We start from the raw sequence: 25,904 nt of genomic DNA on the forward strand, positions 1-25,904 counted from the left end.
ATCCCAGGGTCCTGGGATCGAGCCCCGCATCTGCTTCTCCCTCTCCCACTCCCCCTGCTTGTGATCCCTCTCTCGCTGTGTCTCTCTCTGTCAAATAAATAAAATCTTTAAAAAAAAAAAAAAAAAGATTCTTCCTCTCCCTCTACCACCTCACCTCCCCCATCCCTGTCCCCCAGCTCGCTGGTGCACATTCTCTCTCTCAAAAAAAGAATGATGATATACTACAGAAACCAAGACTGAGTAGTGGTACTGGTAAAAGGAGAGACACATAGATCAATTGGAAAGAATAAATAACTTAGAAGTAGACCCACACAAATACAGCTGATTTATTTTTTCTAAAGGTGCAAAAGCAATTCAATGTAAGAAGAATAATCTTTTCAATAAGTGGTGCTGAAGCAATTGGATATCCATAAGCAAAAAAAAGAAAGAAACCGACTTATACCTCATGTTATACAAAAAATAAATTATTAAGACATTTAAATGTAAAATATAAATTGAAAATAACATAGGAGAAAATCTTTAGTACCTAGAGCTTTGTGAAGATTTCTTAAATAAGACACCAAAGTCATGATTCATTGAAAAATATGATAATTTAGACTTTATCAGAATTAGAAAATCTTGTACTATGAAGACTTTATTAAGAAAGAAATTTAAAAAAGACTATTAAGAAAGAAATTTAAAAAAGACAAGCTACAGACTAGGAGAAATATTTGCAAACCATGTAACTGACAGAGGGCTTATACTTAGAATATATTTTTTAAAAACTCAATAAGAGCAACAAACAAAAAACTCTTAAAAATCAGTATTTAAAAAAAACCCACAAATAATCCAATTAGAAAATGGGCAAAGACATGAAGAGAAATTTCAGTGACAAAGATATATACCATGGTACATGCAAAAGTGTTTAATATCACTAGCCACAAGGGAAGTGCAAATTTAGATCATGGTAAAATATTACTCCACATTCTTTAGAACAGCCAAAATAAGAAATAGTGATAATACCAAATTATCATTTGGCAAGGATGTGGAGAAAGTGGATCTCTCATATATTGCTGGTGGAAATGTAAAATGGTATAGACACTCTTGAAAACAGCTTGGCAGTTTCTTTTTTGTTGGGGGGGACAGAGGGAGAGGGAGGGAGAGAGAATCTTAAGCAGGCTCCACACCCAGTGCAGAGCCCAATGCGGGGCTCGATCTCACGACCCTAAGATCATGACCCTGATATCATGACCTGAGCTGAAATCAAGAGTCAGACACTTAACCAACTGAGCCACCCAGGTGCCAGCTGGCAGTTTCTTAAAAAAATATACTTTTACCATACAATCCAGCATTCATGCTCCTAGGCATTTATTGCAATAATGTGGAGATTTTATGTCTACACAAAAGCCTGTACACAGTTTTTCTTAGCGGCTTTATTTGTTATAGCCCCAAAGTAGAAACAACCAAACTGTCCCTTGATAGGTTATGATTAAGCAAACTGAGGTACATCCATACCATAGAAGGGTACTCAGTAATGACAAGAAATGAATACAAAACAACTTGGATGGATCTCAAGAACATTATGATGAATGAAAAAAGAGCCAGCCTCAAGAGATAATATACTATACAATTCCATTTATATAAAATTCTTGAAATGAAAAAAATTTGGAAATATGGAAAACATATATATAGTGGCTGCCACGGGTTAGAGATGGTGTTAAGTAGAGAGTGGATGACTGTAAAGGAATAGCATGAGGGAGACCTTTGTGGTGGTGGAATATTTCTGTATCTTGATTATGGTGGTTGTATGATTTTATACATGTGATAAAATGATAAAGAGCTATATATGCACATTGTACTAATGCCCAATTCCTGATTAAAATATTATACTAAAATTATAATTACTGGTAAGTTGTAACCAATGGAGAAACAGTGAAAGGTACATGAGTCCTTCCTGTACCAACTTTGGAGGTTCCTATTTACCTATAATTACTTCAAAATAAAAGTTTAAAAAAAATACGTGTTTTATATCAGTGCATCTTATGGTAATCTAATGAAAATACAGATGCCAAAAATGCTTTTTGGAGATGTGGTGCCAATTATTGTTAAAATTATTTTTTATTGAGGGTGCCTGGGTGGCTCAGTTGGTTGGGCGACTGCCTTCGGCTCAGGTCATGATCCTGGAGTCCCAGGATCGAGCCCCGCATCGGGCTCCCTGTTCAGCGGGGAGTCTGCTTCTCCCTCTGACCCTCTCCCTCTCATGCTTTCTCTCTCATTCTCTCTCTCTCTGTCTCAAATAAATGAATAAAATCTTTAAAAAAAAAATTATTTTTTATTGAGGTGAAATCACATAGCATTAAATTTAACCATTTTAAAGCATACAACTCACTAGTACATTCACAGTGTTGTGCAACCATCACCACTACTAGGTCCAAAACATTTCATGAAATCTCATTAAGCAGTCACTCCCTACTGCTCCCTACATGCAACATTAGTGGAAGACCACTAATCTGATTAATTGCCCTGGATTTACCTATTCTGGATACTTCATATAAATGGAATCACAATATGTGACCTTTTGTATCTGCCATCTTTCACTTACCGTGATGTTTTGGAGGTTCATCCATGTTGTAACATGTATCGGTACTTCATTCCTTTTTGTGGCTGAGTAACATATTGTAAGGATGTACCACTGTTTGTTTATACATTCATCCGTTCATGGACATTTGCATTGTTTTCACCTTTTGGCTATTGTGAATAGTGCTGCTATAGACATGTAATGCCAATTTGATACAAGAAAATAGTTATTCCTGAAGCTCATGGTTTTCTTGTGAGAGACATAGAATCTATACAGGTTATATAATCAGAGGATACAACCAGTAATTCTAAACCCTTTGTAATTTATTTAGGACAATTTACTTCTCATTGCTGATTTCCCAGACATTCATTCATCTCAGGTGAAAAATCAGATATTGGAGCAGTTAGAGATAAGACTACAGGTATTGGCTGCTTATTTTGGGAGGGACAAATAAGAATGCTTTGTGAGAACAGAGACAAAATGTCATCATAACAGCAATTGTAAGTTATTAGATGAGGGTCAGTATTGTACTCATGAGTGATAAAGCCATAAATATTTTATTCCTTAAATGCTTTAAAAATAGAAATTTAAGAGAGAAATTACTTCAACAACAGCAAAACAATATGAACCATGGAGATACTTAATCTCTTGAGTCTGGTTTATTTAATCTGTGATCATCTCTGTGTCCTTAAATGCTCCAGAAATTAAACATACAGCACTTTATAGCACCAAGGTCATTGTTTTATAACCCTAGAATTAAATAACTCTCCAGAAATGTTTTTAGGCATATCTAAGTAAGTTTACTATTTATTTCTTTGTCTAGAACTAATCTAGCTCTTTTCACAGCATTTCTTCTTGCTTAGCTCTTTCAATTAAGCCATTGGTTCTCAACGCATGGCTATACTTTAGTACCACCTGTTAACATTTTTTTTTTTAAACAGTCCTTGTCTATGTTGCACCCCAGATAACTGAATTAGAATCTCTAGAGACAAGCCCAAGCATCTTATTTATATAAAGTCCTCAAGTCCTCAAGTGATCCTAAGGTTCTGCTAGGGCAAGGAATTAATGAATCAAACAAGTGGTTCTCAAAAGGTTGAGCATCAGAGTATCTGTGAGACTTGTTAAAAAAGAAGCTGGCTCCCATACTCTGGTTTCTGATTCAGTAGTTCTGGGTGGGACCTGGGATTTTGCATTATGAGCAAGATTGCTGGTGTTGCTGATGCTGCCAGCCTGGGATACAACTTTGAGGACAATGAACTAGTCTTGTCTTTTTCACTCAGTGAAGATGAGAATGCAACTGGCTAACCTCCTCCATATAAATACCTTGTAAATGTTTTTTGTTTTTTGTTTCCCACTTATTTTAGACAATTTTTTTAGTGTATTAAGATGACTGGGTCCTGGGGCCCCTGGATGGCTCAGTCGTTAAGCGTCTGCCTTCAGCTCAGGTCATGATCCCAGGTCCTGGGATCAAGCGCCACATCAGACTCCCTGCTCAGCGGGAAGCTTGCTTCTCCCTCTCCCACTCCCCCTGCTTGTGTTCCCTCTCCTGCTGTCTCTCTCTGACAAATAAATAAATAAAATCTTTAAAAAAAATTTAAAAAGATGATTGGGTCCTAAAATCAGATGGCCTGGTTAAAATGCCACTTCTATATAACCTGGGTCAAGTTTCTTATTTTCTAAAGCTTCAGTTTCTTCATCTGTGAAATGGGTATGATATCCTTGTTTAAATTTGATAATGTAGGGCGCCTGGGTGGCTCAGTTGGTTAAGCGACTGCCTTCGGCTCAGGTCATGATCCTGGAGTCCCAGGATCGAGTCCCGCATCGGGCTCCCTGCTCAGCAGGGGGTCTGCTTCTCCCTCTGACCCTCTTCCCTCTCGTGCTCTCTGTCTCTCATTCTCTCTCTCAAATAAATAAATAAAATCTTTAAAAAAAAAAAAAATAAATAAATTTGATAATGTATGTAAAGTGATTGACATACAGTAAATATACTGTAATTGTTAACTTCCATCGATAGCTCTCATTCTCAACTATTACAACTTTCCTTTGGTGTAATTGGCTATCAGGTTCTATGCTTCTTACTGGTTTAATAAATAGGGAAAGGTATGTGAAAAATCAGGTAGATAATTAATTCTGGGAATCCAAATGAGCAAGTCCTTTTCAAATGACTTACAGAGGGCTCGTATATATGTAATTGTTAAAAGCTTCACCTCTGGAATCAGAAAACCCTGGTATTGAGTCCTGCTTGAGGTTTCTGAGTTTTTTATTTCCTCTGTAAAATTATGGTAATAAAAGTTCCTGCATATTGAGTTATTGTGATTCTAACAGAACAGATAATGCAGGTACAATGATTAGCACAGTCCTGGCCATATCATAGGTACTCAAATGTTAGCTATTATTAAACTGAGAGTAATTGATTCTTAACTGCTCCTTTAAATATTAACTCTCCTTTCCCTCTTTTGAACTGATGTGTTTTTATGGCTCTTTGAGGGATGTCAGGAAGGAATGTAAATTCTTCAAGGGGGAATGCAACTCTTGAGGAGAAATTTGTTTACTGTTTCCCCAACACTCATCCAAAAACAAGACGAAAAAGGAGTGAAGATTTACTCTTCGGACACTAAATAACCTCACTATTTTTTCCCTTGCCAGAATCAAGAGAAGAGCTGTGGAAATTCCTGGTCAATCATTAGTCTCAATTTCAGGCCATCAGGACAGCGTTACAAGTAGGGCTGCTGCCCATCCTTCCCCGTGACTTCCAGGTTGAGATGGAGGGAAGTTCTTTATGTGCTCTCTGGCAGCATAAGTACAGAAGCGTCTGTTTCAAAAGCTTTTTTGTTTTTCTGATTTGACTGCAGAATGGGAGCAATCCCCAAACACTCTGGGCATGATGCAAACTGATCTTGAGGGACTGCAGCAGCTAGTCTTTTCCACAGATATGTTGACAGGAGGTATTATTTTCATTCATTTTGCAAAGAGAAAGTACCCTACTGTAGATAACACTAAGTCATGTTTCCCCAAGTGTGGTACACATTCCACTGAGGACATGAAATATGTGGTGGGTAGTTTGTGGACAGATATTCTATTTAATAATCTGTGTTCATCGTAATATACATTAGGAAAAAGCACATGTGATTGGTTTTCCAGATATTCTTACTTAAGGTAAATCTCAGATACAAAGAAAGCTTAAAATTTGAGTTAAGGAAACTAGTAGGTAAACAGTAGTACAAGGGGCATGTGTGCAGTTTTGATACATACACTGAGGGTGAATGTGATACAAATTTGGGAAACATTTTGTAAAATATACAGGCTGTTTTATGCCTCTGGAGTTAAACATGATCCATCTGCATATATCACAAGAAAAATAAAATTTAACTATAGAGAATGAAATGGTTATCACAATCTTTTCTGATTTTTTTCAGTCATTTATGCTGGTCTTCTAGCCTTTCTTTATTTGCCACAATTCTCCCTTTTAAAGATTTGTACTAACTATAAGAGGAGGATAAAGAAGAAAGAACCACGTACAAGTTCAATGAAAAAAAATATAAGCTTTTCAGATTTAATGGGTACTTCATTTAAGGTTAACATTGAAAGGACTGGTCTTTGCCTGTCAACTTGTGAACTAAGAGCCTGGTTTAGCCATTATATTTTCACAAGTTTTTATACCACTGGAATTTATTTTCTAATTTAATTGCCAAATTCCTAATCTGATTAGAGCCTAAGTGGAAGCAAAATTAGTATTGGAGAAAAAATAGATAAAATAAGATTTCCTTTGCTAATGTACAAGTCGTACCAAGCTGTATATTTCTTATAAGATTAATAGTAGAGTGTTTCAGTTCTTTTTCATTTTATCAGAGGCAAACACTTGCCACTTTATCTCCTCATCCTAGGAAACAGAATGGGGTGATATATGCCACAAGTCTAGTCATAAAAGAAGCTCTTGAAAATAAGGTTATCTAGTTGAATTGGCCGGAAATGAGTGTGATAACAAGCCATAGTGATGAAGCCATAAATGGCGTCCACATTTCTCCCATGGTTCCTAGGGAATGAAATCCATATCACACTACCAAGTATGACTGGTTTATATGTTGGTTTGCCCTACTAGATGTCTCTGTGGAATAGAATATTCTTACTAAATTGTTTCCAACTTCTTTCATTCATTCAACAAATATTTATTGAACACCTTGTATGTGTCAGCCACTCACTGTTCCGAGTGCTGAGGATGCAGCCATGAGGAAGAAAACATTCGTCCCTGCCCTAAGGAAACCAGAGCTGTTTATGTGAACTATCATTGTGAATGTGGTCAGTGTCCCATATTAGTCACTTAAATGTGATTTTTAAGAGGTTCAGAAGTGATTTTAAACAATTGAGAGGATGAAATGATAGGGAATGGAGTTAGGTCAATGTAGTCATAAAACTCAAAAAATAGGTTTAAAAGTAGGATCATTTTTGAGCACAAGGAAGAGAGCTTAAATTTAGAAATAAGAACTAACATTCAGAGTACTTGATATGCTCTAGATATTGTGTTCAGTACCTTATATCCATTATTATATTTAATCTTCACACCCCCACTTATAAAAGTGATACTGTATTATCATTCTCATTTTAGGGATAAGGAAACTAATCTTAGAATAATTAAATATCTTACCCAATGTAATTCAATTTTGTTTAATAACATAAACAAGAAATAAGCAAAAACAAAGAGAAAGCAATTTGCCTCCCACCTTAACCACTACTGAACAGTTCATCCAACGTCTGATGAGCAGAGGTTGTCACAACTCTCTAATCACAAAAAGAATCACAGAAGGTCCTGTATCTTCTAGTCACTGCTCAATGGAGGTCATTTATCAGTTTTGGCTACAAGGATTAGTCACCATCCATGTGCCATTGGGTACATGATTCATCACATGATGATTCTAGCCATTCCTTTCCAATCATGTTCTTTCTGAGTTTCTGAGAAGATATAAAATACATGTTCTTTCTGAAGTTGTAAAGCTGAGACAGAGAGACCTTTGCATTTTTCTCTCATGTAGGAATCAAGACTTCTATAGGGAAAAAGAGAAGAAAGGAGACAGTTAATAAATGCAAAGTGGTTTATATGCTTTTTCCCATAATAAAATCTCATCTCACTGGGTCTCCACTGGAAATCTTTCTCCGTTCTGGTATGAGGGGAATGTTGGCATCTGTATTTCTACTTGTTACAATCTCCAGCTGTTTGTTTTCTTTTATGACTTGGGTACTTGTAGAAGTTATCTCTGTTGTAGAATTAACAAGTAACCTCACACTGGAGGGTATTTCTATAATGTTTCTTGAATGGTTCTACAACTATGTCCCTGGGTGACTGGGACTGTTGGGTACTATTCCACTGAGATTTCTGGGATTTGCTTTGAAATATATGGATCCTGATCTCCCATATACTCTCCAGAAAGTGAGGTCTTGGAACCTAGGCAAGAGAACCTGCAAGGGAGGGGGATGCTTCTATGTCTTCAGATCTCATCATTGGGAATTAAAGTGAATGAGTCAGACAGACAGTCAGCTGGATCACAAATATTTATCAGTTGCTTCCTCTGTGCCAGAAAAAGGGGATAGAATGATCAATAAGACAGATGCAGTCCCAGCTCTGGGGAGGCTCTAATCTAGTGTGAGATACCAAAATGAAATATATATAGTGTTCACATTAATAGTATAACTCAGATATTAGCTCCATATATGGAGCAAGGACCAATGATTCTTCTCATTCATGCTAAAGAAGTCACTTGCCCAAAAGCATGTGTTTTGCTGAAAAAGAGGGATCTTATCTCACAGGAAACACCATTTCACTGCAGACCTCTGTACTCCCTATATCTTCCTGAGTTTCTCTCAGCCACACAGCCACAAGTTTCTTTTCTCTTCTTACTCTTCTCCACATCTCTCTAGCTCATCTTCCATTTCCAGATCTTCCCTTGAGTCCCTTTTCTACTTTCTTATGTGGAACAAATTAATTCTGTCTGAGCCCTTTCCAACCTATAGATAGCTACAATTAAAAACTGACTTAGATAGCAAGACATCCACCAATTACCAGAAATTTCTCTCATCAGAAGGCAGGGGACTATTTACATAATAATTTTTATGTTCTTCACCTGCGTACATTTCTCTGCTCACTGCAGTGTCTTCCTCACCCCGCCCACTGCAGTGTCTACCTCTTTGTAGTCTTTCCAATTCATTTGAGAGTTACCAATGGATATTTCCCATGTACTCACGAAGTGCCGTCAGTCACCAGGTGATATCCTCCGTCTTCTTGTTTTTCTGTTTTAGCACTGTGTGGTATTTCCATCTGTTGTGGATACCTTTGATGCCTACATAGTTGAGTGAAGGGGTCTTGGCTCTGCCTGCAGGAATTAGAGCCAAGTGCTTCCTTTTAGACATAGCTACCACTGCCATAGCCTTGCTGATATTCTTGAACCCTGAAATTGCCAGAGCAGAGCCATCAAATATGGTGCCCTTAGAATATAGAATGTGTTTCAAGAATATATCTACAGAATATGTGCTGAATGACATTGTGTTCAGTATACAAGGGAGGAGAATGCTTTCTTGTCCCTTTTGTCATTATAGGGGGTCTATATGAATACTAGAGGAGTACTTGATGATGTTTTTGAGGAATAAGCTCTATTTTATATTATTTATTGTTATTTTAGAGCAATATATATAACAGGTGATATGGTACAGGACTAAACATAGAGAATTCATTCTAAGTATAACCTGAACAATCAGATTGGATGTTTGTTAGTAGATGGGAAAACCATACTGGTGCATCTTTGCTTAACATTAGCTCTGTTTTAAAAGATCATAACATGAATCCATGAAGGCCATGGTTGAGAGGAGGAGAAAAACCATCTTAGTTATAGATGCCATGTTGTTCCTGTCCCCTAAATTTAAGAAATGCTTTCTCCCTATTTCCTAATACTGAGATATTGCTGGAGGCATTATAGCTCAGTGGGATAAGAATGTGGGCCCCAGATTTAGATGGATTGAGGATCAAATTCCTGCTCTGCTACATAAGAGATCATCGATCTTGGATAATTCACCTCTATGTGCCACAATTTTTCTCATCTGCAAAATAGAAATGATACACAATTATGGGGGTGCTGTAAATGTTAAATGAGGAAATTAATTTGTTTTGGGTTAGAAAATGTTATGCATTATTATTGTACCATGTTCTTATATCTAACTCATTCTTTAGAATAAATTGTGTTTCACCCCGATTCTAGGCAGACTCACCCGCCAAAATGCAACAGATGTGGCCAGTTATCTAGTGGTCAGATACTAAGTAATTCAATTAGCTCATTCACTCATTCATTTGTTCTCTCATTCCTTCAACCAAAGTGCATAGTAAGTGCTGGGAAATCAGTGATGAAAGAGCAGATTACTTTATGAGCTCACAGCTAGAGGGGGAGATAGACCAAAAAAGAAATAATTAGAAAAGCAGTGTGAGAAGTACCATTATGGAGATATGAAAAGAAGGTTATTGAAACACATCAGAGAGAGTCACTTATTGGGCCTGGAGAAATTAAGAAAGCTTCACAAAAGAAGTAACAAAGACTAGTTGTTAGGAGAGATTTAGGGCCATCAGGTTCCCATATAAATGGTGTTCCCTGTCTCACTGGAAATTTCTGGATGAGGCTAATGTTTACTAGGATTATTGTAGATAAGAGATCAGACACTTAAAGCATAAACCTCCCTATTCCAGAGCTCTAGTAATGCAAAAAACAAAAAAAACAAAAAACAAAGATACAGAGCTTTCAAGATCAAGCTGCCTCAGTATTCAACTGAATACGATTATTTAGTTCTTTAGAATTTTTTTTTTTTTTTTACCTTTTTGGAGGTGTGGCAGAGGAATTTTTTTTTTTTTAAATATGGCCTGTGTTTCAAACTCCTTCCTAAATTCTGAAGTCTCCTAACCTGCACCATTTCTGAATAGTCAGCAACAACGACCCACCGTATTGCTGTTGGTTAGGTTCAGGTCCTTGGAAGCTTATGCTCTTTAGCATGTCACGAGGAGCCTCAAATGCACCCAGTGTCTCCTCAGCTGAAGTCCTAAAACATATGAGTTCATTGTACATGTCCCTGTGTTTTCCAGCTGCTTAAAATTCATCTTGAGACTTTTTTTTTCCAGATTGACATTAGTACTTTCAGTGTCATGTTTTTTTGTTTCTTTGTTTTTCTGGAAAAGAAATAAATCAGTTCCTTTTACTGTCTCTCTGTCCCCTCCCCCTTTTTTAGTACTTGTATTTCAGGCTTCCTTTTTTAGTTGTCTACTTTTCCCTCAGGAAATTGTGAATTCCTTCATTTCATTTGTTCAGATTGGAAAAGTATATGAAAAAGCACATGTGGATTCACACACACACACACACACACACACACCCCACACGGAGGAACAGATTTTTAAATCTTGGCTGTTATAAAACACAGAAACACTTTAATAGAAACCTCACTACTTTTGTGTCTTCTGCTGATTTTCAGCTATATTTAGTTTTTAACGAATCACTTAAGGTGTTGGTTTTGGACTCTCTTCTTTCCAGGAATAATTTTCAAAGCAAGCAATGTTGGAAAATGTTCTTAGACAATCTGTGCTTTGCCAGTTTACTTCATCGTTGTAGGCCTTTAAAAACTCTATTGCATGGGTTACCTGTCACTCCTGTTTGTTTTTTGGGTACAGAGGACAGATTAAATCACTTGGGTGGTATAAACTGGCTTTTAATCAGTTGTTTTACTTCTCAATATCATTACTTAGTCTGCTCTAGGACTGTGAATCCGTGCAGCTGGAGCCCTTTTGGGAGCCTTTTGGCTGGCTTGGAGGTTAAAAGGACAGACTTGGAATCAGCTGGCCAGAGTTTACACACTGGCACCATTCCTAGCTAGCTATGTGAATTGTGACCACTTCGCCTTTCTGTGACTCAGTTTTCCCATCAATAAAATGGGATTAAATATATTATCCATGTTTCGGGTTCATTGGAATAATTAAATGAGATCATGTGCAAGGAATATGTGCACAGACCTGGAAAATATTAAGCCCTTAATAAATGCCATTATTTTTATTGCACATGAGTGACAAGTCAGCCAACAGGAGGAAGCTGCAGAGACAGTTCAATGCTATGTTTGGTATTATTTGCTTCCATTTCTGTCACATCAGAAATTTGTTATTTGGTATGGAAAAGACTGATAAATTTCGGAACAATTTTTTTGTCCCAAGGAAATCACATTTTTTTCTGGAATTTGTTTTGCCCTCTCCTCTAACATTTCCCTACACACCAATCTCTAACCTTATTGCCCTTTACCCACTGACCTGTACCCCGAGGACACAAGAGTCAACATCTGTGACTTCTGTTTTTATATCATGACTGCAATTGAGAAGCTCCATTCCTGAAAATCCCTCCCAGTTCTTGATGAAAGCCTCTGCTCATAATTCATGTTTTCTGCACATACTTAGTAAAGATCTCAGTGCCATAACCTTAATTCTATAATTATCACCTATTCTTTATGTTTTACTGAACCTTTTGTTCAAATGTTTACACCCTACATGTGGGAAATTACCTTCCGATAATTTTTGTTTCTTATTTAATAGAAGCAGTGATTTCTCCCGTACAGTTCTTTGCTGGCCCATTGACACACCTGATGTATGTTTATTCTCAGATAATTTTCTTGTGCAGCCACAGGAGACTTTATGGGGAACTTCCTTAACAGAGTTAAAGACAGCCATAGCAACACCAAAGAGGTCCTTGTGAAATCTATGATTAGGATGTACCACAGGAATTAATAATTCTCTGGCCACTGTCTTAAATTGTAACCACACTGTTTTTGTAAGTTGCTCAATTTATATACATAGAGCACAGAGAGCTGTATTCTGATAAGGGGACCAGTTTCATTTAAAATCCTTATCTCAGAAAGTACTTAGCTTATTCTGCTTAATATGCACATGCTGTCTATATTCCTTTGAGTGACAAGTTGTGACATTTTTTTTTTTGCTAGTTTGACCCTCCCTGACAATTTTCTCCAACTCCTTAAAGTCTAAGTGAATACGATGAGTGAGAGAATACCATCTCTAAAAATGGTTTTTAATATCTTTTTCCCGGAGTCAAGAATAATTTTTTAAAAAATTCATATTTATACAGATTTATCATTCACTATCAAAAATTATTTTACTGGACACCATGCCAATTTCTTCTTAGAATTCCCCAATTAAATAGTAACTTTAAAAGCATACTGCTAGTTTGCTAGGTTTTAGTAGGTCAGCATGCACAGCAAAAGTGTATTAAGGTGGACTGCTCTATTTATTGATTTGCCCTGAATTTGCTAAAGGCTGGAGGCAATTGTCTGCGGAAGGGGCGGGAGGGCCATACATGATCGAGGTCATGCGCATCTAGCCAATTTGTAAGACGATCCGCTGCTCCAAGCCTTCAGCAATCCTTAGCATAGGGGCACACTCATGCATTCCTGTCAAGTCATCTTGTGAAAGGCTGCCTGCTTCCAGCTTGGCTTGGATGTGCAACCTTAATAAAACTCACTGAGGTCTGGGAGAAAATAGCAGATCTGCTGCAGATAGGGTAGGGGAAAGGGTCTAGAATATGTACACGCAGCTGACTCAGGCAGGCTCCACGCTGAACGGTTACACAGAGAGGAAACAATAAATCTCAGCTACTATGCAATAAATATCTCAAGTTTTAACTAAGGAAACTACCATTACAGTGAAATAAAAAAAAATAACATTTTAGAACAAAGCTAACAAATGGCTAGTTTTCTGTGATTCTTCTTCAAAAGCTTTCTTTGAGGGGGAAAAAGTCAAACAAACAAGCAGTTTTACCTAAAATAAAAACTAGTTTAAAGGTCAGAAGAAAGGAGCAAGTTTTGCGAGAGGCACGGAAAGAGATTGCTGGCAGTACAATGACAGTTTTCCTTTCCTTTGCTTTCCTCGCTGCCATTCTGACTCACATAGGGTGCAGCAACCAGCGCCGAGGTCCAGAAAACGGTGGGAGAAGATATAACCGGATTCAACATGGGCAGTGTGCCTACACTTTCATTCTTCCAGAACACGACGGGAACTGTCGTGAGAGTACGACAGACCAGTACAACACAAATGCTCTGCAGAGAGATGCTCCACACGTGGAACCGGATTTCTCTTCCCAGAAACTTCAACATCTGGAGCATGTGATGGAAAATTATACTCAGTGGCTGCAAAAAGTAAGTGATTGCTTTCAGTTTCTAATTGCAGAGCCTTTTCCATGCTTGCACTGCAGCTGACTTAGAGTTCCTTAGGGGGGCATTTGTGTGTTTACCTTTTGCTCCTGGGGGCAGTGTTTGCAAATCCAAGCCTGTTCTCTCTCTGTGACTTCATGGGTGAGCCAGGCTTGTGCAAGCCTCTGAAGGTATGGTGGCAACCCATTTATGTGCCTAGCAATGGCACATTTTATGACATTTTTGGTTTCCTCTTATTTAAAATTGAGCTTGATTTTTCTGACTGTCAAAGCCCAACTTAAAAAAGAAAAGCACGTATGTCTTGAGACCATTGATGAAAAAAGAAAATAATGACAATACTAATTTAGGATCAGATAGATTTTACACCAGGAAATTTTCTGCAGCTAGGGTGAGAAATCATCACCAAATACTTATTTTTTCAACTTCTAGTACAGTTAATATGAAATGGGAGTATATATAAAGTATGATATTTGGAGAAATTGTATATGTATATAAAGGCAACTTAATTTTAGCAAGTAGCAGAATAGTGGAGGACAGATTTCTGTCATATTTTTTCCGTCCTTGAGAAAAAAAAATCAGGAAAGTAAATTTTAATGTGAACTCTTCAGGAAGAGGTTGTTTGCCTGGTGTGGAAGGAGAGATTGAGCTGGTGGTTGCTGTTGCCAAAGACATGCACCTGCAGATTTGAGCTGAGCACAACATGGGCTTTGCTATCTTCCTGAAATACCTCCTTTTTCAGGACATTGTAGTTACCAACAGTGTCATGTGGGAGTCTTAAGTATCCAGATGAATGTTAATGTCGAGTATGCAGTTAAAACCCATTTATAAAAATCAAAATGAGCATTTTATTCAGTTTTTCTCTATAAATCATTTAAAAGTTTCTGTTGAAAATGTCTATTAAAATATGAACACACTTTCTGCAGTTCCTTCTTTCTTTGCTTTCTGTTTAGTTGAGTAACAGGTAAACAGCAGATAAGCGTATTCAACTACGTCTGTGGAAGAGCAGCAATGTCACATTTGTGAAAATTCTTCTCTCCCACGGATCTTTGCTAAAAATTCATTTGGTGCATATAGGTAGGAACGTAGTCAGTCCAGTCTCCTTTAAGTTAGTCTGTTAACAGAGCAAACCCTTTAAGAAGATAAGGAGAGGACAAACGCTCTATTTTTTTCCCCCTGTGTTTTCACGCTCACTTCCAGCACTGCCTACTCAATCATGCCAAGTAACAGTTATTCTACTTTTGTCCGCTAGGGACTGAACTAAGATCACTGATATTTTATTTGACAAGTTAACTGAAACTCCATAGATTCAGAGTTTCTAAACCTGGAATTGTAGTTAATCTTGCTATTGTAGACTACAGGTGAAAAAGATCAATAGGGGCAGAAGATTAGAAAGCAAACGGAATCCTGAAGCCGTTTGATAATTATAGTTTAAATTTCAGGCACTAATTATAGCAGCAGTTTATAATAGGATATCTGTTTTTTCTTTGGCAAAATTTATTTTCACAGTAAACAAATTAATTTGGTTGAACAGTTTTTTACTCTTCTCAATATACCATCCATATAGTTTTTAATAAGATTTCAATCGTAAATTAGTCTGAGTTCTTTGAAGGGGCTGGGCAGGGAAATTTAGTCCCAAATTGTCCTGAGTGAGCTATTCTACCAAAAATGTAATATTTTGTTTACTTAAAACATACAGTTAAAATGGTGACTCAAGCATAGTAATGCATATTTTTTTGTTGCTATGCAATTATTCAGCAGTGATAGGGTAAATACATGATTCTGTTGGGCTTATGTCATGCACATGTTTCATATGTTAATTTATTGTGTGAAATAAATTTGATTTTTGTTTACATTGTTCTTGGTCAATGATTATGGCATAGTTTTCAGATTATAGCCAAGCATAACTATGCAAATGTTCTTTGGTTACATTGACCCTTGCTAACGTGATTCTAGCTGATTATATGCTGAAAATGTCCCTGTTGGTTTGAGTCAGAGCAGTTTGGCTTGACTATTGTCTGTTTAAATTTGCATATCTTTTGTCATTGTTAATGCGATTGGTAGGAGGATCAAGAAACCAAATAGATTCTTTCAGCAAAGAACTTGCTAAAAAGCTCTCCCAAGTTTCCTTTAATTAGAGGTTTTTTTTTTTTTTACTTTAGGTTCTAAATTTCTTGTAATGTATTTATTTTGATAATTCAAATGGAAATCTTTTTACTGTAACTATTTGGTATGCTTACTGCTGCAAATTGTACTACTTCTATTTTAATTCCGAATAGTTGTGTTAGGATAAAAAGCAATGCACTGCAGAAACTGAGGCTATCAGTGTAAATGCAATTAATTCATCCATTCAGCAAAATAATTAATCAAAGCATGGTGATTATTATGCAGCTCATGGCATCACTATCAGGAAAGTTTTTGTTGCAGGATGTGTGTTATCAATGCTAGATGCTGCTAGATGATAGTTTATGTTAATCTGATACCTTCCATGAAGTTTGGTAAACTGGATTCTTTAACAAATATTCTTCACAAGACACTGACTTCACTAAAAGTCACCTTATGAGATTTACACTCTCAAATCTCATTTCTCAACTTTTCTGGTCTTGCAACTAAATAAGATGAGAAGTAAGGTGTGCAAAGGAGCAGATGATGTGTTGGCCACCGTAAGTGTTGAAATTATGATGGAACTTATCTTTTGATATGATGGATTTCATTCAAGGAGATCAACTTTGCATAGTAACCTGTGAATTAACACCAGTTGTGAGTTAGGTTGATAGCATTATTCTCACTTATCAGATGGTGAAGAGCAATATCAATAATATGCTCAAAAATCACCATTTAATTAGGTAGAACACCTAGGCTGTATGTCTGCATTTGACTCTCTTCAATCATATAGTTCTTTTCAGAATTATTAGTAAATCAAACCCAATACCTGAGAGGGACCAGGTCTTGGGATAATAACAAGAAATACAAATGGCTTTTGTGTCTTTGCCACTTTCTTGTGATTCCTTTCTACCTTTCTATAACAGAGAAATGTCTAGTGTTTAATGTCTACTTTACATCCCGTGCTTCTTGAGTTAATATTTTCTTTCTCCTGTATCCCAGAAATTCAAAAATATGTATATTTAAATACTCAGATTTAATCATATAAATTCTAGAATTTGAGGCAATGCTTAGAAAGTCTTTTGCCTTTGCCAAATGATGTCTTTTTGTTGTTGAAAGTATAAATAGAGTCAAAAAACGTGCCTTGTAACAGACAACAAAGGTCTATCTACTGTAAATATTTTACACTAGCTAAAATTGATGAGCTGATGATTATTAGTAGAAAATGTGTTCTGAATTGCCATCCAGAATATTCTAAAGGATGAAAAATTTTTACTTGAAACACTTGGCTAAATGTTTCTATTGACAGCATTTTTTGACTAACATCCTCTATTTGTTTCAGAGAATTATGATGATCTTTTTACAATTCATGTATACAGATATTAACCTATATTAATATCCCCTAGAATGTGACCTCCATGAGACCAGTGACCTTGTGTGTTTGTCTGTTGCCATATGCCCAGGGCCTTAAGCAGTATATAGTCCATAGCAGATAGACAATAAATATCTGTTGAATGAACAAAGAGATGCATTGTCTACATGTTACAGTTTATACTTTACCATGTACTATTAACAGTTTGTTTTGGATATACAATTTACCTCCTAAATAGATTGTGTGTTATCATTTAGGCAAGTACTACATCCTATAATTACTTTTGTCCTGATATTAATCAAAACGATATTGGGTCTAAGGTAGGTGGTGGTTAATTATCCAAATTGTACTTAGCCAGTGATCTAGGATCTCAAACTTCTGCATCCACTCTATCTTGTCCATTTAATTATTCTTTAAGAGTCAGCTTTGTTGTCAGTTTCTCTAGGAAATATACCTGCATTCCACTTCCCCTCCCAGGTTGAGCTCTCCAGTGTTATAATAAAGTTGCATGTATCATGTTCACACTGCACTTCCATGTTATGTGGTTGTTATCATTTTCATTATTTGTTTTGAGGCCTGTTTTTCTACTCAGACTATGAGTCCCCTCGAGTGTAGTGAATGTTTCTTTATCCATATGTATCTGAAATGTTTATTGAGTGTTTGAACAATATCTCTGTTATCATCATACTATAAAAATAAAAGATATCAGGTGCTCAACTGTGTGGTGCTGGGATAAAATAATGAAAATTAGGAGACCTTGTAACTGCTTTTAGATGCTAAAATTTGCTTGAATCCTTTGTGATAGATTACTTGAGGGTCAGCTAGACGTTCCTTTGGGAGGAAAAATAATTTTGTACTTCCAGGCCAGTAGGTAACAATTTACCACAAGTAATAATGACACATATTTACATATAATATGTGCATATGTGAATATAAGTAACTGGAAATGATTTCCCATCTGTGCATTGTTTTGGGGACTGGTGATCATGCAAAATAAAGCAGAGAGGATGTTCTATGTTTTATTTGCACATATTGGGGGGAGAAGGCTTCCTGAATGTGTGGAAAAGAGCAGACAATTGATAAGTATGTTTTTAAATATTTGTCACTAGAAGAAAATATGCATATATGATTTATACACAGAGGTAGAAAAATATGGCAGTTGCCAAGAAAGGTGAAAGGAATAATTGCCTTTTAAATCCAGTTATAGAAATGTCCCTACCAAGTTCATTTGAGATTAACCCTTGGTTTTCAAGCCAAATAGGAACTCTTTAGTTAATACCCCTGTATTAACTTGTCAATGAATAGTTAGGTGTTATTTTTTGCTGGTTGTATTTTAGAATCAAAAGGCAGAATAATCTTTCTGGGCCCTAGAAGTTGGGCAGTTGGAGCTATAACACTCTTTTGGATTTCTCTGTGAGAAGGAGCAAGCCTCTGCCCAAATGGTCTACATTGGCAGATCAGGGCAAGTAGGCCCTTTGCTATGGGTGATTGCAGCCCTTCTTTACCCCTGACTGTGCCATTTCACATTAAGCTCTTTTTAAGTAGCACTCATCTCATATGTAATTATTTGTTCAATGTAATCTAAACTAAGAATGTATCATTGTTTTCCTTAAAATTTTCCTACAGTTTTTCATTATGTAAGACTAAAATCCACATTGCTTACCATGAGGCCCTAGATGATCTGTGCCCCACCCCCCACTCCTCTCTAGATTTATCACCTTCCCTTATTCCAGTTACTAAAATGACATTAGCCTTTTTGTTATTTGTACAACAGACCAGCTTATTTCTGTCGCAGGGGCTTTATGTGCTGTTTACTTATCTAGGAAAATTCTTCCTCCAGAGCTTGGTATAGATGGCTCTTTCTTTTCATTCAGGTCTTTGCTCAGAAGACATCTTTCCGGAAAGTCTTGTCTGAGTACTATTACCTTCCACCTTCCTGCATTCTGCTAAATGACATTTTGTCATATAATACTGTATTATTTCTTTGTGGCATTTACCACCATGTGACCTTTTGTCGGTTATTGTTTGTCACATTATTTATTCTTTCTCCATCTACTGAGAATAAATGCCATAAGAGGTCATTGTCTGTCTTGTTCCCGGTAGTATATCTTACTCCTAGAAGAATGCATGACACTTAGTAGAACCTCGGTAAATATTCGCAAAATATATTCTCCCAGACCCTGCACTCTGTGAGGTAGAGGTTGTGCCTGTCTTCTTCACTAGTTTTTATTTATTATTTTATTTGTTATTTTTGATAGCAGATCTACTTTTCTGGGACAATACCTAGAACATAGTTGAAAGGAATACTTTTTTCTTTTTTAATGAATAGAGAAGTGAATGAATTCCATGAGTAGATTTGGACTATAATTAAATATACGTATGAAAGTGAGACTCAACTATATTCCATGTGCTACCTATCTAACTATGTAATAGGAGAAATTTTAATCTTCTGAGTTTCTTTCTCTATATCAAGGATCAGCAAATATGGCCCTTGAGCTAAATCCTTCCAGCCACCTGTGTTTGTAAATAAAGTTTTATTGAAATACAACCACATCCATTCCTTAATGTATTGTCTGTGTGTTTGTAAATAAAGTTTTATTGAGCAGAGTCACACCCATTTGTTTATGTAGTGTCTATAGTTGCTTTCTTCCTATAAAGGCGGAATTGAGGGGTTGTAACAGATCAAATAGCCCACAGATCCTAAACTTTAATATCCAGCCCTTGACAGAAAAAGTTTTCTGATCCCTGTTCTATATCACAAAAGGAATATGGTATTAATATTGGGACCATTGCAAGGTAAATTGTGAGGTTTATTGTGTGGGAAAAAGATCGCCCTCCAGGAGGTCAAGTAATCTTCAGGTTCATGCCAGTTGGCTAAAAGCCTGAGTAAGCCATTTCTTGGCTTGGTATCGGGGACATGCTGTGAGGTGACATTTTAGAGGAGTACAGGCAGGGAAATTTCATGTCTTTTCTTTCCCCTGCCCATCATTATGTGGACAGAGAAATATTCCAAAAGCAAATACATGTTAGAAAAGAAAAAGCACCTGAATAACAGTACAGATCATCAGCCTCTGTGTTTACCAAGTCTGGGTGCCAGGGTCCTTTGCTTTATGTACGCGTCTCAACCTATTGGTTGTGGCATCGGCAGGAATGTTGACAAAACATCAGAGTCATTCTGTTTTCATAGAAGTGGGGCTTCAGCACAGCCTCTTACATTCAATCTATTTAGAAACCTTTCCTCCTTCTATCATTTGCTTTAGATAGAAACATTACAAGTATTCTCATTTGTGTAGATGATGAGAGAGGAGGAGCAACAAGTGGGTGTTCAGCCACAATGTGCAGAGGTTGATCAGCCCCTATGCTATCATTTGCTAATTAAGGAGGTTTTGTTTTCATTCTGCCATGGCCTTGTCTCTGTGTGGAAACATTAGCATCCTTTTCCTGGACCTTGTCTTCTTTTCTTTTTCTTAATACCATTTGCTTAGATGCACAACCCTAATTACATTCTGAGTCATTCTTGCCTTTTGTTCCAATACAAGATTATCGTTTGCTGTGAAGTTTGGAAGTTCCAAACCCTCTTTGGTTCTGGCCCCATGGTCTGAGGGAGGGAGGGCTTCTTAGTGTTTAAATCTCTTTACAAAGTGTACAAAAGATATGCCCCCTCCCTTATCAAAGAGGTTTCTAAAGAATGAAGCACTCCATGGATTATCTTTTCTTTATATTTTGAGACTTTGTGCTTAAATACTTTTCTCTAATTCTTACACAGAAATATTAGGAGTGAGAGGTTTTCAGCCTTGTTTGGTCTTAGATACCTATCCAAATGATCTGATTTCTTCCTTCAAACATATGAAAAGGTAATCTTTAACAGAGAAAGTGGTGTAAAACATATAAAGCCAGACATAACGCTACTGGTAGCTAATAATATAATCAATAACATATTTGAGCATATACCTATTTGGCAGGAAGTATTAGAGAATATAGAGTAAAATCAATGTAATAAGTGTTACTTATATATATATACTACATGACCACGTTACAGATTATAGGTCTTCATTGGCATGTAGTTCCTAAGTTTGTATTGAACTATTAAAAGAGCATGCAAATTAACATAAATATCAAGCTGTTTCTAGAGAAAATCAGTAGCTGAAATATCAGTAAAGTGCAAGTAAGATGTGAATATCTTGAAACAGGAATATATACAAGGAAGCCATCAAACTCACTGGTATCAAATAGGTAAGCTTACTATATATTTCTGTGGAATTGTTGGTAATATTTTTGAAAGATAATGTATTTTAAAATTTAGTTACATGTCTAGCTTAACTCATTAGGATCATGAAAGCTGAATGAGTTGAATCATAATACTAGACCCAAAGATTATTAGAGGTTTCCATTCCCAGAGAATGGATAAATATTTTAAAACTCTATATTTCACTTCCAAACCTTTAGAGATAGTCCCAAGATTTTGTAAAACATTTTAACACTGTTCCTGTCTTCACTGTTAATATATATTGACTAGATTAAAATCCAGTAGATATTTATTATAGCTAAAGATTTGCTGTAACTAGCAGACCTTGCATCCACCTTATCTCAAGTTCATAGATATAAGACATGAGAATTTTATCCTTATTACTAAATCACCAATCTTCTCTTTGTTTTTCAATTTTACTAGGTTTTTAAATAATAACAGAACTATAATAAGCAGTAGTTTTAATATTTATTGAATAAGTGAATTATTGAATAAGTTGAATATAACTTTAAAATGTTAATAATATAGTGAAGGTTTAATATTTTTGAACAAATGAACTGATGAAGTCTAAATATTTCTTAGCAATGGAACCCTATTTCCAAGCAAATTATTAGGTAGAAGCTTGATATGTAATCTAGATGCAAATGGAAGGGTTAGAGGAGAACTGGAGAGGGGTGCTGCCGGGACCCTCTCCCTGAGCCCCTCTCCCAGAGGCATTCCTCAGGAGACCCTATATGTTCAAAGGAATATAGTTTCAGAATGGCTACAACAAAACTTTCAAATAATCAACTGTTAGGTAGGTAAAGCTTTCAAAACCAATTTACTGGCAGACAGGAAGAATCATAATGCTTGAATATTTTTTGGCAAGTTGATGTAAAAATGTCCAAATCTGCCATATACAAAGTAGTTTAAGAATGTTAATGTGTAAGTTACAAAAGTACAGGTTGTTCTAGACTCTCAGAATGTTGAGGCCCACCCATACTTAACATGACCAAAATATGTTAAGATAATAGACAACTCTTGGACAATTAGTGGCAAATTGTATAACTTACCTATTTTCTAAATTATCCAATTGCATAGTAGTTTGTATTTCTTTATTTTAAATTTAGGGACGTGAATTACATTGATAATACCTAATATCTCAAGCTACCATATTCACTTAGAACAGAATTCATTGTTAAGAATAGTGAAAGGAAATATAAATTTTATTTTATTTATTTTTTAAGATTTATTTATTTATTTTAGAGATAGAGAGAATGAATGGGAGGGGCAGAGGGAGAGGAAGAGAGAATCTCAGGCAGACTCCGTACTGAGCGTGGAGCCTGATGTGGGGCTGCATCTCATGACCCTGAGATCACGACCTGAACCAAAACCAGGAGTTGGATGTTTAATTGACTGTGCCACCCAGGTACCCCAGGAAATTTGAATTTTAAGTAGGCATTTACGTACTTCCAAAATTTTCAGTGATTCTTGTTCTGTCTACTTAGCTCGTCTTTGTTTTTATTTCTAGAATATGACACCAGGAATAGGAATTTTAGAATTGCCATTTCCTTATTCATTTGTGCTGAAATATTAATAAAATACAAGTAAGATTATTTAGTATTTTTTAAGGCATTTATCCTGACTGCAAAGGTTAATTTAGTTAAGACTAGATAAAACCAAACTTTCCAAACACACCTAAGCTGCAATGTATCACAATGTTCTGAGAGAGGACAATCACGTGAAGGCAACACCTTCAGTTCTATTAACTCTGTGGAGCTTTTTCTCTTTCTTTAGGAGATGAATAATACACGGTTGTTTGATATACTGAATGAGGGCTCCAAAGTCAAGCCTTATATGAATTTATTATTAACTTTCTTATTATGTTAGAAATAAAAGTCCTAATAATTTTTTCTGACCAATGGCCTGCTTTTTTCAAAAGCCTATTTCCCATTCTGTAGTGGGAGACTTCTGAGACTTGAATACCAGAAAAGAGACATGGTGAGGCAGTCCTTAGAGCAGGAAAGACAAAAGGACTCAAAGGAACTCATTCCTGGCCTGCCTCTCCTTTTCATTACTCTTCTGTCCTCGGGTATTGTTTTTAGTAAAGTTCTATGTGATCCTCCTTGTACCAGTGACCATGGAGTGGAAGTGCAAGAAAGAGGATGAGCAAAAGGGAGGGTGAATGAACAAGGTGACCAGTGGTGACTGTCCCTTTATTGGGGGCAGGGGACACAGTGAGGGGTCATGGGACCATAAGCAGTGTCTGGAGGACTGCTCCATAAGAGATGGCAGTGAGTTCTGTCATGGAATTTTAGGATACAGTAGTGAGTCACGGAACTAAGCACCTGCCATTAACACAGACAGCCAGTTTGCCAGTTATCTCATCAAATATGCACAAGGTAGTCTGCTAGGTACTGGGAGGCAGTGATGAATCCACTACAGTCCCTGTTGTTGAGAAGTCTAAACCCACTGAAATAGATAGTAAATGCATTGTTTGTGTCCACTGTTTTCTATGTCAGACAGACAGTTACACAGTGATGAAGTGTGCTGTACCTAAAGCCAGACTGCCTGAATTTGAATCTTGAAAGCACCACTTTGTTGCTGTGTGACCTTGGGCAAGTTTCTTAACTTCTCTGTGCCTCACTTTCATTACCAGTCAAATCGAGGTAATAACGATTCCTAGGGTATCGTTACTATAAGGTGATTGCTAAGAGTAAAGATGATTCACATAAATTACTTTGCGTAAGTTCTCTAACATAGTAAAATGTTAAGTAAATATTAATTACTCCTTGGGGGTAGTTCTGGGTTATAGTAATAGTTAAATGTTGAACCCTTTTACCAACTATCAGGCCATTTGGAAGCACTTTACATGTATTAATCTATTGAATACTTTCAAAAGCCGTTGTGAGGTAGATAGTATTATAATTTTTCCCACACGTCAAATTAGGAAGTTGAGGCACAGAGAAAGGAAGTAACTTGCCCAGGATTACTTGGTGGCTAAGTGGTGGGGCCAGCATGCAATTCCAGGTAGTTTGGCTCCATGACCTATGCTCTTAACCAACTATGGGATTAGCTACGGCAACTTTTACTGTGTCTCCTCTTGTCAATCTTCAAACCTTAAGTCTGTTTTTTTTTTTTTTTTTTTTTTTTTAAAGATTTTATTTATTTATTTGAGAGAGAGAGAATGAGAGACAGAGGGCATGAGAGGGAGGAGGGTCAGAGGGAGAAGCAGACTCCCTGCCGAGCAGGGAGCCCGATGCGGGACTCGATCCTGGGACTCCAGGATCATGACCTGAGCCGAAGGCAGTCGCTTAACCAACTGAGCCACCCAGGCACCCAAACCTTAAGTCTGTTTTAAAATATTTTTCTAGGTGCCTCGTTAGCGGAGTAGGTAGCACGTCAGTCTCATAAAATATTTTTCTGTAGTAGTCTTTCCACCTAAACCCTTAATTCTTTCATACTAAATGTGTTTGCCCCTTTCTCAAGTACTATTTCAGTCATTTGTCCACATCCTAACTCTAAAGCTCCATGGTTAAATTGACTGTGACGTGTAGTGATGCTGCTGATTGAAGCACAATAGCCCAATTCTCTCTGCCCTCCCACAGGTCTGTTAGCAGACCAGGAATCCCACATCTGTAGTCCCTACTGCCTCTCTCCTTAGAAGCACCAGCTCTTGAAGTTACAGAGCTTAATTGAATCTGACTATTTATCTAAAAAGTTTTGAAACACAAAGAAAGGCTTACAATTGCTTTACATGGGGTGAAGCCGCCTATTCTGAGTATCTTCCGTTCAATTTAATGACCTCCTTCTTAGATTTATCTGTGGGCACTCCTTCTTGGAAAAGCAAAAGCACATCCTGGAACTTAAAATATTATTTGCATGCACTTTCTTTTGTGGGTCATTCAAGAGAGTTGTAAAAATGAGAAGAAAAGCCTTGTTCTCTAAGGCAATGACCTCTTATCTCACTTCCTATTTTATTTATCATTGTCCCTATTAATTAAAATATTTCTGGTATTTTGGTCCAATGCCATAACACTGCTACTCACAGAGAACTGTGATGGTTCTCCACTTTTTTCTGAATCTTGGAGGCCTGACCACTCAGATGCCTGGGCTTGGAGGGTGGTAGCATTTGTAGCCCATAACGATCAACTGCATAAGGTAGAAAGACTCCAGGCTACCTAATTTCCCTTTGGCCATTCTTTTTCATGGAGTCCCAAAGAAGAGAGAGGACAAAATAGGATGGGTGAGAGGAAGGGAAGATGGATGAAAAGTAGGGGACCCTCGTTTCATCTGGTCCCTTCAATTCAGCTAGATATCTATTAAATCATTCTGAACACCTGTGAATTTAACCTGAGCTCTAGGAAAAGAATTGCTGCGATTCTATAAATAGAAAAGCGACCACTTTTTGCAAGGTAGGAGATGCA

At 36.8% G+C, this 25,904-nt stretch overlaps 1 protein-coding gene and 1 long non-coding RNA gene across 3 annotated transcripts in view; one reads left to right on the forward strand and one right to left on the reverse strand.

Moving 5' to 3' along the window:
* Nucleotides 1-7,205: 7,205 nt before the first annotated feature.
* On the reverse strand, nucleotides 7,206-13,573 carry LOC118536361 (uncharacterized). The gene is made up of 3 exons (XR_013447745.1): nucleotides 13,517-13,573; nucleotides 8,791-9,640; nucleotides 7,206-7,596 (listed from the first exon to the last, which is right to left on the reverse strand). It is a non-coding gene; the product is annotated as an uncharacterized LOC118536361 (long non-coding RNA).
* ANGPT1 (angiopoietin 1) overlaps nucleotides 13,013-25,904 on the forward strand; it is a 244,118-nt gene continuing 231,226 nt past the window's right edge. The window contains exon 1 of one of the 2 annotated variants that reach the window (XM_036093065.2): nucleotides 13,013-13,765. In XM_036093065.2, coding sequence (XP_035948958.1) covers nucleotides 13,469-13,765 — 297 coding nt within the window. In that variant the 5' untranslated portion in view covers nucleotides 13,013-13,468. The remainder of the gene's footprint in view (nucleotides 13,766-25,904) is intronic. The other variant, XM_036093066.2, reaches the window with a different exon arrangement.

This window comes from Halichoerus grypus, chromosome 5 (assembly GCF_964656455.1).
Source record: "Halichoerus grypus chromosome 5, mHalGry1.hap1.1, whole genome shotgun sequence".
NCBI lineage: Eukaryota > Metazoa > Chordata > Mammalia > Carnivora > Phocidae > Halichoerus > Halichoerus grypus.